This window comes from Phoca vitulina, unplaced genomic scaffold, assembly GCF_004348235.1.
Source record: "Phoca vitulina isolate PV1807 unplaced genomic scaffold, GSC_HSeal_1.0 scaffold19, whole genome shotgun sequence".
In the NCBI taxonomy this organism is placed as follows: Eukaryota; Metazoa; Chordata; class Mammalia; order Carnivora; family Phocidae; genus Phoca; species Phoca vitulina.
The window spans coordinates 23,005,945-23,024,467 of NW_022589722.1; the positions used below are offsets into that span (position 1 = coordinate 23,005,945).

At 39.5% G+C, this 18,523-nt stretch overlaps 1 protein-coding gene across 18 annotated transcripts in view; it reads right to left on the reverse strand.

Annotated features, from left to right (window-relative positions):
* The window catches only part of RBFOX2 (RNA binding fox-1 homolog 2), a 283,835-nt gene that overhangs the window by 85,917 nt on the left and 179,395 nt on the right, over positions 1 to 18,523 (reverse strand). Inside the window, exon 1 of one of the 18 annotated variants that reach the window (XM_032416261.1) lies at positions 13,246 to 14,670. The exons of the other annotated variants lie outside the window; for them this stretch is intronic. Within the exon in view, the coding sequence (XP_032272152.1) occupies positions 13,246 to 13,272 (27 nt within the window). The 5' untranslated portion in view covers positions 13,273 to 14,670. Of the gene's footprint in view, positions 1 to 13,245; positions 14,671 to 18,523 lie in introns of those variants that run through there. 18 annotated transcript variants of the gene reach the window in all.

Below are 18,523 nucleotides of genomic sequence, written 5' to 3' on the forward strand. Positions count from 1 at the left end.
CCAGACAGAGACTATGTAAAAATGAATTTTAGCTCCAGTTCTGCCATTACTTTGCCATATGACCTTGGATAATAATCCACCTCCCCTTGGGATCCACATCCTGACTCGTAAAATAAAGTTCACTTTAGTTCTAAGAATCGATTCTGTGATAAAGAAGCCCTACCCAATGGGCCAAATGCACTAAAAAGGAAGAAACATTAGGTGTATTACCATGTGAAACTAAGTATTTTCTCTGGAACAGAGAGAGTCAACAAAGTGCCATTAAGTAGTTCATCTGCTCCCAGGCCCAAAGTGGCTAAGAGCTACTGTAACGATACCTTGATTTCTCTCTTATCCTGCACAAACGCTCCCATATGATTACTAAACCATCAACTGCAAAACTTCTGTGCTGAGATAAAATTTCAGGAAGCTAATGCTGTGTATAGAATTGTTAAACTGATCAATTCTGCACTTTCCCATAGGAACCTAAGGCTCCAAGAAAATTAGCAGACATTTCTCAAGGTTTTGGCCAAAGGTGAGTTACAGAGATTTTTCTTATGTAAAGAAAAAGTTAGGGGCACCTGTCTGGCTCAGTCATTGGAGTGAACGACTTTTGATCTCGGGGTTGGGAGTTCAAGCCCCACGGTGGGTGCAGAGACTACTTAAAAAAATAAAATCTTAAAAAAAAAGAGAGAGAAAAAGTTAAATAAATATTAAGGGCCTATATCCATCATATTATACTTAATGCAATGGTTATCATCAAAAAAAAGGGTACAAATAGCATAAATTTTGGAATAAGATAAACATGGGTTCAAACCCAGGCTCTGCCATGTACAGTTGTGTGACTTTGGAGAAGTCATTTAATCTCTCAATGCCTTAATATTTTTATTTGTAAAACGAGAGAGAGGATGGCAATCTAATGGGGTATCCATAAGAATGAACTGACAACGTGTATACAAAATTCTTTGTTTTTGGCTTTAAAAAAACACAAACGAGGGGGTCTGGGTGGCTCAGTAGGTTGAATGTTCTACTCTTGATTTCAGCTCAGGTCTTGATTTCAGGGTTGTGAGATCAGGCTCCACCCAGGGCATTAAGCCTGCTTAAGATTCCCATTCTCCCTCTACCCCTCCCCCCTCTAAACAAACAAACAAAAAACCACACACAGTATAGATAATAACCACTATTTGAGAAGGAAGAAGACAAAGGGAAAGAAAATATAGTCCACACGTGAGACCCAACAGCTGAGCTCTAACCTTAAAGATCTTCATGCTCTTTTTCACATAAACAGTTACATCAACATAAACGGGGAAAACAACCACATTCTTCTTACTAAAGGCTTTATATAAAAACACAGGTGAGGGGCGCCTGGGTGGCTCAGTTGTTAAGCATCTGCCTTCGGCTCAGGTCATGATCCCAGGGTTCTGGGATCGAGCCCCCGCATAGGGCTCCCTGCTCCGCGGGGAGCCTGCTTCTCCCTCTCCCCCACTTCCCCTGCTTGTGTTCCCTCTCTCACTGAGTCTCTCTCTGTCAAATAAATAAAATCTTAAAAAAAAAAAGAAAAAAACGCACAACACACAGGTGAAGTGAAATTAACCCAAACAAAGCACATACGTTCCCAGTTTCTTAAAACCCTCCTGGTTCCTCAAGAGAGAAGACTTGAAAGCATATATGTAGGTGAATTCTTGCTCTGTTGCTCTGCTAGCAAATGACTGACAACCATGTCACCTGAAATTAAGAAAACTCTAAGCAGTGCCATCTACATTCTTTAATATGTACAACGCATTACACAGTGCCCTCTCCCCACTGAAATTTCCAGAGAACCTGAAAACCCAGTGAAAGAGCAATGGCTAAAAGTCTAACTACTGCTTTACTGAGGGTTTCTAAAGTTCCATACATTTTAGAACAATAATCATCATTTCCACAGTCCAAAGTACCCTATCTTCTACACTAAGTGAACAAATGGTACTTGGATTTTTCTCCCTCCCTATTCTGCAAGAATTGCAGTTAACTGGTAATACACAGGAGAAAAGAATCTTTTTCCTTTTCCACAACAGACCACAAAGCATGCTAAACTATAAAAACATAGAAACCCTATTTCTCCTGTGATCTTGTCCATATATTTTTGTTAAAGAACTATTTTTACCTTTAATTAAATCAGTCCTAGACTCCCTCTGAAACTATTCTACCTCTGAATCTCATTCAGTACTCAAGAATTTGGTTCTAGATTCATATAAGCATCTTGCATAACACACACACACACACACACACACACACACACCCTTTCCTCTCACCCAAAGCTGCTGCCAAACTTCCCAAACTAATTCTTTCCTCATCTGAACTTATAATGGTAGTTTACTGACATCGTATTCATGGAATTTACCATGTTCCACCTTGTATTTTAATTATTTATACATATATGCATTCTCTAATACTCCTGGTATTTACTGTTCAACTGAGTTTTCATTCATAAATTAGGAATATATTAAATGAGATACCACTTAGTTTTCATTTAAAAATAACTGGTCTTACTTCTGCTTCCAATCAAGATGGAGTAACGAGACTTATCTTGCTGCCTCAAAACAAAACAAACAAAACCCAGAAAAAAAAATACATGAAACAACAGCACTCAAGACACTTACGGCAGGCAAAAAAGGACACTGATCCCCGAGACAGGAAAAGCCAACGTGATTTGTAACTGCCCAGTTACTGCTCAGAGAAAGCTTCCAGGCTGTGGCACGGACGGGGAAGCAGGGTGGGAGCAGGCGGTTGCCGTGAGCTGAAGACTCGGAGCTGGAAGTCTAGGGAAGCTAGAGTTCCCAGGGAAGAGTGCCACAGAAGAGAAACCTGCACAGAGAGAGAACTCTGAAGAGGTACAGAGGGTTGCCCTCAAATATTCAGTTAAGTCATGCTCACTGCATATGTGTGAGGAGCTACTTGAGGCTGGAGAAACGACCACCTGAAGGAGTTGGAGGGAATAATGCCAGGAGATCACACAGTGCTAGGAACAGAGCCTGTTCCCAATGATTAGAGTGGAAAACCTGGTAATTTAAGAAACATCAGGTAGAGTACTAAGTGTCTTGCGCCTCAACAGTGAGGAAAAATTAAGCAGAAACTAAACACAGCTCTGAACCTTTCTAATAAAACTTAAAAATAAGACCTGAAAGGAGTATACCATTTTTAAGAAACTCAGCTGTGTTGCAGACAATGCTCTAGAACATATATAAAAATATATATATCTAGCTTCCAACAAGGTAAAAAATTCAGTGTCTGGTATCCAATCAAGAATTACCAGGCATGCAAACAAGCAGAAAAATACAATCCATAATGATGAGAAAAATCAATAATAACTGATCCAAAACTACTACAGATGTTAGAATTACCAGATGAGAATATTAAAACATTTGTATTCCACACATTCAAGAAAAACTGTATGTAAAAGAAAAATTGAGCATGTTAAGAAACATGGAAGATATTTATATATATATATACATATACATATAAAGACCCACATCAAATTCCAGAGACAGAAACTATAATGTCTGAGATTAAAAACCAACCAACCAACCAACCACACATTGGCTTGGATTAATGGCAGATTAGACATTTCAGAAGAAAAAATTAGCACACTTGGTAATACCATGAAAGAAACTATCCAAAAGGAAATATACAGAGAGGAAGAAAGACTATAAAACAATGAACAGTGAGCCTTGAAGATGACATGGAATGGTCATGGTCTAATATATATTTGTATTGACAGCTTTTCAAAAGTAGTATGCAAAGAATCTAACTCTTGGTCATCCTGAGTAGAAGCGAAAGAGAAGGAGACGGCACTATTGAATATACTCACATTTAATATACTTACAACGGTTTGCCAAACCCTAAAATTTCACTCTCACCTTCCTGCTTCTCTTTGCCCTTCCCACTGGTTGGGGCCATGCTCTTCTTCCCCCTTTCCTGGCTTCCCTGGAGACTGGAACTCCTGTGCCACCTACCTGCATGCTACCTTTTAGATATATACTGCCTTCCACCAGAACATCTATAAAAGATTTGTGTATTCCCCAAATAACTGTTTACTCCCAAGTCCTCCTTTCCTCTAGCCAAATAAAGCATCCATATCTAAAATGACACTTATATTTTAAGTATTAACTGATTTAAGTAATAAGCACTACGATGTGTGTGATTACCCAATTTAACTCTCTTATTTTTCATTTCAAAAGAGAACCCTGTTAATGAATTAACAAGTTAAAATCCATTATTCAATCACAAAGTATCTACTAGATACCAGATTGAACCAGATACGATAATGAACACTGGCGGTATAGTGGCAATCCTGAAAGAAACTAGTCTGATGGAAAAAAACAGATAATTATACTCACAACTACAACACTGCATAGCATGGGCTAAGAGAGCAACATACACACAACGCCAATGAAGCACAAAAAAGGGACAACCCTATGAGACAGGGCAAAGTAAAGCTGAACCTTTAAGGCAAGAAATTAACCATGCTGGGGCGCCTGGGTGGCTCAGTGGGTTAAGCGTCTGCCTTCGGCTCAGGTCATGATCCCAGGGTCCTGGGATCCAGCCCCGCATCAGGCTCCCTGCTCAGCAGGAAGCCTGCTTCTCCCTCTCCCACTCCCCCTGCTTGTATTCCTTCTCTCGCTGTCTCTCTCTGTCAAATAAAGAAATAAAATCTGAAAAAAAAAAAAAAGAAAACTACAGACCAATATCTTAAAAAAAGAAATTAACCATGTTGGAGAGAAAGGTATTCTGGCTCAAAGTAATAGTATACGAAAAACTATGAAAAATAGGAAGGTATAAAATATGACACATGTGGGGACTGCAAATGGCTCAGATTTGGGGGTAGAATGGAAGGAAAAAGGGGGAAGAATTTTCATATTTTCTGGGGGAAAATGAGAGAGCAAGTCAAGGGTTTCACTCTAACAGGGACCCAAGATGACACGTCAAAACCGCTAGGAACTGTGTCCCTGCCCCTGTTCATCAAGCTCTGTGAGAAAACCTTCCCGCTATTAGTAAAGGAGGGAGGACCCGCATCCCTCTAAGTCAGGGGTTGGCAAACTATGACTCTGGTCTAAAGGCGGTCCACCACCTGTTTTTGTACGATCTAAATGCCAAGCATGGTTTTTATATTTTTAAATAGCGAAAAAAATTCTAAAGAAGAATATTTTGTGACACATGGAAATTATATGAAATTCAAATTTCAGGGTCTATAAATAAAGTTTTACTGGAACACGGCCACATTCATTCATTTATGTATTGTCTAGGACTTCTTTCATGTTTCAACAGCAGAGCTGAATAGTTGTGACAGAAACACCATGGCCCGCAAAACCAAAAATATTTACTATCAAGCCATTAGCAGAAAGTTTGTGGGTTCTGATCTTTCAGAAAATTTCATCTCCTTCACTTATGTCTCAGTTTGTCTCTTCAGAACTTTTTATAAGGAATCTCAGAATCAATATTAGATAAAAATATAGTTCTGTTATTTATGGATATAAAAGCATTATTTTATAATTTCATAAAATAATTGCTGATTTCCATTTTCATATTTTCTACTTAAACATTCCTTTATATATGAAAGATCAAATTCTGATTACTTTATCCTGTAATTCTGAAAGAATTAAATATCAAAGTTATAATTTTTAAAACTGCATTTCCTTTTGTTTACAGTAAGACTAGCCATACTTATTTCCTGAGCCTTAATTAAATAAGAAATATTCTAATGTTCTGAAACTGATAGCGCTTTGAAAGAATTCAAGAGGCAGGATGAAAAGAATATGCCAAAGGAAGGGAATCTAAGATTATTTCTATGATATGTGATTTATACTAAGTATTATTACAGAATATTTTTCAAGGGTTGAAGTCATCTTTTGGTTGTATTTTACCTCTGTTCTCAACAGAAAAACAAGATCGTGTTTTACTGTTGCTATCAAGTGAAAAGCCTCTTATAATTCCTAATTTTGTTTTTTCAACATATTTTGATACAATTTCAACATCTCAAGGGAAGTTATATTTACTTTTGCTGATTTTCAGTATGTTATTTGTCAGTCCAACTGTCATCTTTGAAACAGTATTTCTAAAAAATAATTTAAAAAAGTGAAAATTTCATTGTTAGTTAACCTTTAAGGGATCTGAGCAAGACCTAGGTTAGAAGACGGGTAGATTCTTGCCGAACAGCTGACAGCCTGCATAGCTTTACTATGGAGAAGAAAAATAATATTCTACTTAAGAGATCCCCTCATTTTTTGAAATTATAAATTGCTGATAACACTACATGATCAATAAGCTATGAAAACTGAGTAAAAAAAATAAAAAACTGAGTAAAATCAAAACACATCAAAAATAAAATTTATAATAAAGATATGATCCTTAATACTCATAACTGATATTTTACTTAGTAATTAGATATAAATGGTAAATCATTCACAGAAATTGAAATAATCAGTCCGAGAGTCAAGTCTCTGGAAACTGTATGTTTTCTATCTGTGAGGACTAATGCGAGGAAGTAGGTAAGAAATGCAAAAAGGACAGAAGATGAAAGGGAACACTTAGCAGTTATCTTCACATATTTAGCTTTCATGAAGAAGGGAGATTAAATCTATGTGACTCTGGATGACAGAACAAGGTGAGGTGAGAAAACCCTAATGAAAACAGCTTGCTGTAAGGAAAACTTCTACCTTTTAATAGCCAACAATGGAACTATTTATCTTATGAGGCTGTGCTAGTACAATGGAAGAGTATGCAAATACAGAATTAAATAGATTCAAGTTTGAAACCTATCTCTGTACCTAGAGCCACCCAGGTGCCTGATCTCTCAAATCTCAAAGTCTAATGTATGGGGAAAAATACCACCTATCTCAAAAAGTGACTGACAAGGGGCGCGTGGGTGGCTCAGTCGGTTAAGTGTCTGCCTTAGGCTCAGGTCACGATCTCGGGGTCTTCGGATCAAGCCCCGCATCGAGTTCCCTCCTCAGCAGGAAGTCTGCTTGTCCCTCTCCCTCTGCCCCTCCCCCTGCTTGCTCTGTCTCTGTGTCTCTCTCAAATAAATAAAATCTTTAAAAAAAAAAGAGAGATTGACAATGATGTATGATACGACAACAATGATGTATGATATGACCACAATAATGATTATGTATGTAAATTATGTTGTTGTTGTGTTACTGCAAGTATGTATGTTATTGTGCATGTAAGGTATGCACTGTATGTACATTATTGCATGTACAGTTGACCCTTGAACAATGTGGGGGTTGGGGTGCCTACCGTGCCTCTGCCCCCACATTGTCAAAAATCTGCATATCTTTTGACTCTCCAAAAACTTTACTGATAGTATACTGTTGACAGAAGCCTTACCATTAACAGTCAATTAACACATATATTGTATGTTACATGTACTATGTGCTGTATTCTTATAATCAAGTAAGCTAGAGAAAAGAAAATATTAGGAAAACCATAAGGAGGAGAAAATACATTTACAATAAACATTTACAATACTGTACTTATTGAAAAAAATCCACATAAGTCAGTGTGTGCAGTTCAAACCTGTGTTGTTCAAGGCTCAACTATATTCTATCAAAGCCTTGAGTAAGTCAGAGATAGAAATTCCAGAAGTGAATCAGAGAGTCTCAACTAAATTAATTCATTCACACATTCAACAAACATGTACTGAATATGTAATACCTATAAGAGGCATTGGGGTACCATGGTTTAGAGTGTGGATTCCCAAGCCAGTCTATGGATATGAATCTTCACATCTCTTAGCAGCTGTATAAACTTGGGCAAGTTACCTAACCATTTTACGTCTCGGTTTCCTCTTCTATACCAAAGGGATAATGATAGGGTTGTGGAGAGGATTTCAATGAGTTAATGTAGATAAAGTGTTTAGCACAGTACCTGATAGTACCACATCCTATATATAAGGATTAGCTGATTAGCTATATTATGACTACATTCTGACTACATGCCAGACACTGAGTAGACAGCAGACTGCTGACAAGGTCCCTGACCTTGCAGGGCTTATATTCTTTGAAGGGGTTGGTGGCACAGAAAATGAACAAACAAGCATACCTATAACAAGTAATGATAAGCACTACAATCAGTGTTAAGTGAAGAAAAAGCAGCCTATGGGTATAGGGGAGTTCAGCTGAGATGGGCCAGTCAAGGGAGTGCTTTCCCATGAGAAGCCCTGTGGTTATCTGGGGGAAGAGCATTTCAGGCTGAGAGAAAAACAGAAGAAAAGGCCCAGAGCAGGAGGACACAAGGTGTGTTAAGAGACTAGCAAAGAGGCCAGAGTCACTGGCCTCTGGAGAGAAGTCCGGGGAGGCAGGAAGGTTCCTGACCGCGCAGAGCCTCAGAGACCAGAGTAAGGACACTGGATTTTATTCTGAGTCTGCAGGGAAATAGCTGGAAAGGTTTAAAGCACAGGAGTGACAAAATGAGACTTGCACTTTAAATAATTCACTCTGTCAATGACCTCTAACGAATTATTCTAAGGTTTCCTGAATGTCATCATTCTAATAGAAACAGAGGCACATTTAAGCATCCGGGAAACAGCAACACTACAGCACGGCAGACCGCAGCGTTCCTAACGCTTAGCCTGGCCACTGAGCACCGACGCCCAATCATAAAGTTGCTGCATTCAACACGGCAGAGCACGTACAGCAGGGTGCGTCCCATTTGCGTTTGTTGGATTTCACATACCAAGCGCTGTGAAGGAAGCTTAAAAGAAAGATCGGACAGTGGTTCTGGAATGATGAAACAGAAAGAGCGAAGGATTATGGCTGCAGAAGGGAATGCCTTGGGACACCAACAATGTCAGGTTCCAGAGAGGAACAGTACACCAGAAAGAGGCCTCTGGGCAGAGGGGCGGTATCAGCTCTGTGACTGGTTCCTGGCGATGACCCAAGTGTCATCTAGCGAAGCCCAAGAAACAACCCGAGGTAAGGAATTATACAAAGATGTTAAAACGTGACTGGTCCACAAACCAGAAGTCAAAAGAGAGATGAAACTGTTTTCACATGGCCATCGGTGTAGATATGAGTTTGAAAATTTTCAGGCAAAAACAGAAAACTAGAGGAACAAAACCAGGCCTTTCTGCCATGCGCTATCACGGAGACGGGGATGAGTGTCCTTTACCTTGCAACATGGAGATGTCCTCCATGGCCATAAAAACTTGAAGAGTAGATTATCAAACACTAAGCTTACTGAGTCTCAACTGTAAAACTAAGGAGAAAGGTGAAGTTAAAAAAAAAAGAGAAGGGGCAAAAAAGGTGTGTGTATGGGTGGTGGGGGTGGGGGAACGGGGATGACTGGGAAGAAAAATCATCTAATGAGTCAAAATTGCTCAGATTTAATCACATTTATGCAACTCTGGGTATCTTTTCAGGAAAGCTTAGTAATTTTTAGCATAGCAATATTTTTCAAGAGTCCATCTTGGCTCTGGCAAGGCAATGGTTATAACTGAAGATATGGAGCAGTGTAGAAGAATTCAGAAAGAAACCAAATCTCTGGAAAAAGTGAGGGCTTTTTTTGGTTCATTGTAAAGTAACATAAATTAGTCTCCAACCCACAATCTGCACCTACCCCCAACTTCCCAGCGTCCTGTGCAGCCCATAGAAAGTGGAAAGTGTGCCAAAACAAACAGTGTGGGCTGAAGCTCTGTGGATGAAGGGTGGGATGAGGTTTGGTGGAATTGGCAGGCAAACGAATGGAATCACTTTAAAGCAATGCCACAAAATGGAGACTAAATAATCATGAGCACTTTCAAAATCCACAGAAAAATGGAATATGCTTAAGCTAGATCACAGAACTGATTCCTTACTCCAACTCATTTCAAAAAAACAAACACAGAAAGGATAGGGGAAAATGAAACAAAGCAAAACATACCTGCTCTGTTATCTGTCTTTAATTAAAGCATAAAATACCCTCCCTCTTCTCTTCTCCCAACCACCCTGGAACAGAATAGCGAACGGGCAGCAGCTCAGGTGAAAGACTTCAGCCTTGCAGCTACAAAGAGGGGAGATAGCAGACAATGGAACTGGTGATTCATTACAAAAGAATACACTCCAGAGCCGGCCTGCTGCCACATGGGCTCACTGCACTATTTAAAGGAACAGCAACCCCCTTTCCAACCTCCCTTATTCTTAACACCTTCCCTCCTCTCGGTCCTGATGGAAAACAGATTTTGAAGAAAATGCCAGCAAAGCACTGAGCTATCCAAGAAAGGAAGGGCTTTGTGTTCCACAGAAACTGGCAGTCTTACACTATAGGAGTACAAAAATTTTCTTTCACATCCATACTGTAAGATCTTTTCCTCTCTGCCTGGTATACTTTTCCTTTCAACAACAAACAGTATAACTGAGTCTGAGTCTGGCTAAACATTTTTTTTATTAATTGAAGTCATTTGCAATTTTGTTTTTCTAATTTTACACATATTACAAGAATGACTTCTCTTTTCCTTCCTTTTATTCTACATTGTTTTTATAGATGTGAAGAGATGCAATAATTTCATTCACATACTCAGAAATAACAAAGTATCTCAGTGAAAAACTCCTAAGACATTTACATGAACAATGGATACACCTAAAGTTGTATTTTAAAAAGTCACAGGAGCATGTGTCTAGAATATTAGAATTTTGTGATTAAATTGTCATTTGCTTTTTTTTAAAACAAAACACTGATTACCTATTATAAATGACAGAGCAGTTCGCTAATTACCCCCAGAACTGGTGTTATAAAACTAGAGCCGATAAAATAATAAGGCGCAACTATTGATATGGGTCTAATATTGCCATCCACTTCGCCCTTCTTCCATCAAAGTGAGCAATTAATTTAAAATAAAGGGATACAGAAATGTCAGGATCCAATATGCAAAGAACCTAGGTGACAAAATGATAAAAATATATCCAAATACCTTTCTTAGTATACTAGTCAAGGCACTAAACACCATAATTAACCATGTAACTTTGATAACCAAACCCTGAACAGCGCAGACATTTTATATTCAGAAAGTTTATCTGACAGATCATTATCAAATATTGGGATTAGGTGTCCAGCTTGAAAAACAAAAACGAAAAACAAACAAATAAAAAAACCCAAAACCTTGTAAGGACAAATAAAGATGTGGCCCATCTGGTTATTTCCTTTGATTTTTTTTTCTAGATTACTAAGAACCATGTATGTTATATTACACAGAAAGAATATGTACCAAAACAAATATGCTGGCATATATACTGAAAATCCACAAATCTGATACTCTGTACTTCCCAGTTATAGAAATTCGGGATGGGCAAAAATGAGCAACTTCCTTCTCTCAGCATCCAGCACATCCTGAGACAACCGCAGTGATTTTAATTTATCTCTTAGAATTCTTGGCCACCAAGAAATCCTTCTTTCCAGTTTATTTCTCTCTTCTGCTTTGCTGCTAGGACCACAGTTCTCTTAAATACCAGTTCTTCAGACTGCAATATGAAGTGTGCATGAGCATGTGCATTCTAACCTGTGCTTACACATGCTCACCCAGCTCGTCCAGAAACGAAGGGCACACGTTCCAAGAGGCCATAGAAACCCTCTGATTAGAAAAAGCACTAGTTTAGAGAACTCTTTCACTGATTTAAAAATATATATAATGAAAAGTCAAGTAGTTGGAAAGCCCTCAGTAACCGCTGAGAAAGAAGAGAGCTGTCGCCCCTGTAATAGTGCCAGTTAATGAAAATTGAATGAGGGCTCCAAGGTTAAGAAGTATCATCTCCCAAGCAACAAAGAGAATCCAGAAATAGGTCTTCTCTTTTATGGAAATTTTTAAAAAGTAAAGCAATATTTCTAAAGAGTTAATTAGGCTAACAACAAAGGGATAAGAAGTGGAAAAGAAAATATTTCAAAGGTTTCTCCCCTTTCCAAAAGGAGGGTTTCTTGATAATCCCCAAACTCAGATCTGGTGAAAAATCACTCTGGAAAGACATATTCTTTGGAACTTCCCTTCCTTCTAGGTCACGTTGGCAGAATCTCCCTAATGCTTTCCCTCCTTCCAAACAGCACTGCAGGGCATTATATAACATTTAACGGAACACTGTTCCTGCTCCTAAAATGATGCCTCTATCCAGATAGCTAGCCGACTCTCTCGCCCTCCGGTGGTGACTCGGAGAGGAAAAGAGAAGAGAGAATACAAAAAAAAGGGCAAACTCCTTAAAAGGAAAGCACTGTCCAGTGATGAAATTTCCCTACAGAGCATAAAAGCCTGGAGTGACACCGATCCTAAGTCTGAGCCTAAAGGACAGGAACGCTCACCCATGCAAATGATTTCACTGATCAATCGCAGTCTCATCATTCCCTCTCAACCTATGTGTAAAGAAAAAAGGGTAAAAGGAACATGCAGAGGGTGCCAACGAGAGAAAGAGCACGGCCAGGGGGAACCGTGGAAGAGTATTCACCTTTCCATTTGTCAGGAATGACTTGCTAAAATGCAGATTAGATATTGCCTGGCATAACCAAAGACAGGCAGAGAGAGAAAGCGAGAGAGAAAGAGATCTTCCATTTCCTACTCCCTCTCCTTCAAATGCCTTTTACTGCCCGTGTGATTGTCATTTATACATTCAGATTTGTTCTCCTCTCACAGAGGGCTCTACCTGCCTCTGCTACACCTGGATATTCCCATGGTTCCTACTGAAAACATTCTTTGCCAGTAACAAAGCCATGAAAATGAAGCCTATTTTTCTAGCCTTCATTTTTAATAAGCCATTTACAGAGAAGGCAGCAGAATGGCAATTCCACAGCCAATCCTGAGAAACCACAGTGAATCAGGAATCAGATTTCCCTAGAACACAAATTCTTCTGCAATTCTTAAAAGGAAGTCAATCCCTTTCCCCTCTTTTTGGCAGTCTGTAAGAATCTCTTCCTACCTCTGCAGTCTCTCTCCCTCCCTCTTCTCAGAACCAAGACAAAGAGGTAGACAAATCCCCACAGGGTCTTTCCTGAGCTACAGCTGCACAGTACAGGAAACAGGAATCTGCTATGGAGCTGAGGGAGGGGGAGAGAAAAAAGGATATGGATACATCTCTCTCTCTCACACACACACACACACACACGCACGCACACACAGCAGACACAGACTAACACTTTTCAGTTGATAACAATAAATCTGGCCTTCTCTGAGAAGACAATCGTTATTAAAACTCTGCCTACTATGCCCGACCCCCAGGTCTTTATTTAGATCCCAGAAACCAGAAAAGAGGCACGCGAAGGAAACACAAATCTTACCTGAGTGACCATTTTCTTTTCCTCCATAAACCAAACGGCACGGAGGATGAGCCCTTCAGGGCAGTCCTGCTGGGGTGCACCTCCACAGCTCCCCCCGCCCCCCCCAGGCTAGCTATTTCGGGGCAGGCTACTGATCTCCCTTTATCCCGTTCCCCTTCCTTTTTCTTTCTAGCGTTTCTTCCTTTCTTTTCTCTTCCTCTCTGGCAGCCTCTCCCCCTCCTTCTCTCTCCAGCTCCCTCCCATATCTCAGGCAGATGGCTGAAGGAAGCCCCACCCCTGAATGCCTAAGGTAATTAATCAGAGTGGAGCCCCACCTCTTCCTCCTCCCCCCACCCCTCCCGGACGGCTGACATCTCCCAACTCCAGAAAACAGGCCTGCTGGAGAATGGCAGTTTGGTGTGTGCTTTGCGCACGCGTGTGTGTGTGTGTGTGTGTGTGTGTGTGCAGGAGGGAAGGAGGGGGAGAGAGAGAGGGAGGGGCAGGCGCCATGTGCAGGCATATTTTAAGGAATGAATATCTGCTATGGGGGCATTAATTATATAGCACTGGAAGCATTCATAGCAGCTCAGCATAGTTAATACATATTTAAAGTATTCCACCCGTGAATATCTAATCATAAATAAGAAATGAAACAAAAATTATTTTTAAAAAAACATTTCCACTGATGTACAGTTTACAGATGTAGTGGATTTAATGAAAGATGTGAAAAGCTGCTGAATGACCACTTACAGGAGGGTTTTCAAGGAATGAGAAAGGGCAAGAACCTGACTGTCCTAAATCAGTCTAATGGACTGCAAAGGACGAAAAGAGAGTAGGAAGGTGATCTAAGTACTTATTTTTTCTACTGTAAAAAACCTGGGGATTCTGGAAAAGGTGTCTATAAACATGACTGTTTAAGAAACTGAAGGTGTATACAAAAGTACATACAGATTTGACTGCTGAAGGCTTCCAGTTTCATTATAAATTCTGGTTAACAGAAGCCACCCTTTGTGTTCCCCGGGGCTTCTGGATTTCAGCCTCTCCTGAAAATCATAAACCCTTTCCTATATACACACTGGGTACCTGTGTCATTACTGTAAACAGTAATTGTTACTACAGAGTGCTATAGATATAAAAGATCTGTGAGAACGTTTACTGAACATAAGAGTTTAACATTCTCTTATTAAAATGACATAATGAAAAAAGCATAAAGGGGTGATTCAGTCTGGAAGTCTTGGTCTAAGTCCTGATTCTGCCCTTTACAATTGATCTTAAGTCTTTAACTTCCAAATATAAATTCCATAATCTCCCTACTTTAATAAATTTTCAAATAAAATAATCTGTGTAGATGATGTTTATGGTGTTTATCATTTACCTCATAAAAACGAAGATTTCCCATTTTTTAGTATTCTAATAAATAAGATCCTATTCTAAAGGTTTTTATTTATATTTTCATTTTGGTATTTTTATTGTTATAATCTCTAACAGATTACCCAAAGGCAAAGAGATTAATTCTAAAATTAAGCTTCCTATTTTTAAGATAAACACTAAAGAAATCAAGATTTAAAATCACAAATCAAAAAAAAAAGTAAAATAAAATCACAAATCACACTGAGAATACACCGTGTTTTGCTATCTTTATGAGGATTTGTCTGACAAAATGCATAACCAGCCTTTTTAAAATGTACTGTATAATAATGTGGGTTGGCACATTGCCAATATAACAACATCATGCTCCTACCCAAATTAATAATCATTTTAACAAAAATTCTAAAAAGAATACAGAAACTACCAATCTGGAGAACCTGCAGAGACTGGCATAATCATAGCTATTTACTGAATACCTACAATAAGTCAGGCAGTATTCTGGGCATTTTACAGGTATCTGCATACTTTTGGTATAATCCACAATGCATAAAGAAATATGTACCAAAGAATGGGATCTTTAAACATTAGGAGAAAAAAATATCACTCTGAGAAAAGGAACAGATCAGTACTAGGCTTGTTCTTATTTAACATTTTTAGAAATGATCTAGAAGATAGGACATACTGCATTTCTGAATTTGCAACTGAAAAGCCAATTAGGAGATAAAATACAGTCAAATTTTTAAAAATACAGAGTAAGCAGAAAAGAGGTAGGTGAGTTTCACTGGAAGCAAAGGCAACCCAGTGTACTTTTCAAAAAAATCTGAATCACATTTATGGGATAATTATTTATGTTTTCAGTTCTAATATAAGAAATTAAACCTGAGAATCACTGTATACCATTTTCTGAATCCATTAGTCCATATAGTGCTAGGGGCAGAAAACCTTGAGCAAGACGGACTCCCCCACTCCCCATCTCTCTCTCTCTCTCTCTCTCTCTCACACACACACACACACACACACACGCTACCGTTATGAAAGCCGTGGTTATCTTGAAGTTTGTGTGTGACTGCAGCCTCCATACATAAAGGTAGACAACAAGGCCCCAAGAAAAAAAAAAAATTTTTTTTTTTTTAATAAAGAGGCAGATGAGGAATCCCTACATGCAAAAAGCCCAGGACTAGCGCCAGGACGCAAGTTTCCTTTGGCCTGGTATTCATGCGTCCTTTGCACATGCAGGACCAACATTTTATACTGCAGATAATAAGCTTACAATAGTCATGACCACAAGAAAGAGTTAGTGTGAGCTAACGTCAAAATAAAAATTACAATGATTTTCATAAACTCACCGAATAACAGGACATACTCAAGGATATTTTGAAGTATATCCCTGACTTTCAAGGCTGGCATTATAGAAGACAATTTGCTCCCTGATGCCCGAGAGAGAAGAGCAACTGAACAGCCTGGATCTGACCCAGCAAAACAACTGGAGTCCCCTAGTGGCTGAATGTGCCCTGTAGTGTACCAATGAGCAACTCATTCCAGGGTATTTTCTGGGATGGAATGTCTGGGATCCTTCCAAGATCCTCCTTCTCACTCAACACCACACCAAACCAGATTTCTGTGAAATCTGCCCTTTCCTTCCACCCCTAGCACCACAAACTCAGTTCTGACCATATTATTTTGTATCCAGCCTCCTACTTGTCCCTCTGCCTCCAGTCTACCACTCTTGCTATCTGCGCTGCTCACCACTGCTAGGGACCTCCTTCCAAGTGTAAAACCCACCATGCCATTTCCCTGATTAAAATCCTCAACTATTCCCCACAGGCTAAAAGGGGGGAAAGTCCTAACTCTTAAGTAGGTGCCTACCACATAACCTAGCCTCACTATCCCAAATTAGAGTCCCTGCTTCCCCTCCTGCCGCCACCACTCTTCTCTGCTCCTAGCACACTAAGCCACGTTCCTCAACGATACCGTGTTTCTGTTCTTTTCTGTTTCATGTTCTTACTCCCTTGAACAGGGCCTTCTATCTGGCTAACTGGTGAATTCTTCCTTCAAAGCTCACTTCAGGGATCCCCTGCCCTAGAGCTTGTCCTGACCCTCCCTGCTCCCACATCTGGGTTAGGTCCCCCTTTTCCCTATGCCTTAGTGCCTAGCCCACGGTTCATAACTGTTGGGGGTATGACTTGATGATGAGCAACCTGACAGTAGGAATTGTGTGTTGCATACCATATCCCCAGTTCCTAACGCAGTGCTTGAATACACAGTACTGAAGAAATGTTTGCTGAAATCAAGCTATAATGCCTTGATTTCTATCTCTATCCATTTATTTTAGATACATGGGTACCTAAGAATGAAGAGTACCCATGTGGTTATCAAAACATTAGGAAAGTGTTCTTTTCTTCCAAAAAGGTACTTGGAAATATGTTCGAATTTATAAATTCACTTCAGTATCTCAGAAATTTGAGGCTGAAAGGAAGATGTACAAAAAGAGAGTGGGAGAAAGGCCTTATTTTCAACTTGATTAGAATAGTTCAGATTCTAGACAAAATAATACTCACTGATTTTTTAAAAAAAACACACAACTTTAGGTGCTCTCGCTCTTCACAATTTTACATTAGATGTGACTCAACTTCCGTAACTTCCACCCACGCACCAGCAATGCTATAAAAGCAGATCCAACAGTCCCTGGCTGGAAGGCAGGTTTTGCTCATACTTTCCCAGGCTGCCTCTGACACCCAAGTGAAAAGCAACATTAAAGGGATAGCATTTCCTGCAATAATAAAAACTTGTTAGTATAAAAGCTTTTCACAGCACACCCCCACACAATAACCCTAAGTGTAAATAACAATTTACACCTAATAGATATTAAATACCTTCCCAGAAGCATCTCTAACACAATGCCACTTTAATATCCTTTGCCCCCACATTCCCTTTAGTATAAATGAAGCCAAATTAAGGCTAACTCTATTATTTCCTTGCTTCTTTTCTCTAGTTTAGGCAGGGATCAGTTTTATAGAACCCATTCTTGAAAAAAAAAGAAAAGGTGAGAGCAGCATTTGAAATGACTGCTTTAGACCTTATATGTTCATAAAACCCAAATAACCCTCACATTTATTTCTTGTCCCTAAAAATCAAACCTTTAGAACAAGACCCCAAAAAACATCTAAGACACAGGTGAGGCCAGAGAAATTAGAAAACATTACTTCATAAATTATCACCTAGATTTGGGTAACATACTCTTGTATCTTTAAAATATCCCAAAGTCTAGAACCCTCCTACACTGTTGGTGGGAATGCAAGCTGGTGCAGCCACTCTGGAAAACAGTATGGAGGTTCCTCAAAAAGTTGAAAATAGGGCGCCTGGGTGGCTCAGTTGGTTAAGCGACTGCCTTCGGCTCAGGTCATGATCCTGGAGTCCCTGGATCGAGTCCCGCATCGGGCTCCCTGCTCGGCAGGGAGCCTGCTTCTCCCTCTGACCCTCCCCCGTCTCATGTACTCGCTCTCTCTCATTCTCTCTCTCTCAAATAAATAAAATCTTAAAAAAAAAAAAAAAAAAAAAAAGTTGAAAATAGAGCTACCATATGATCCAGCAATTGCACTACTGGGTATTTACCCCAAAGATACAAAAGTAGGGACCCGAAAGGGTACGTGCACCCCGATGTTTATAGCAGCAATGTCCACAATAGCCAAACCGTGGAAAGAGCCAAGATGTCCATCAACAGATGAATGGATAAAGAAGATGTGGTATATATATACAATGGAATATTATGCAGCCATCAAAAGGAATGAGATCTTGCCATTTGCAACGACGTGGATGGAACTGGAGGGTATTATGCTGAGCGAAATAAGTCAAATAGAGAAAGACATGTATCATATGACCTCACGGATATGAGGAATTCTTAATCTCAGGAAACAAACTGAGGGTTGCTGGA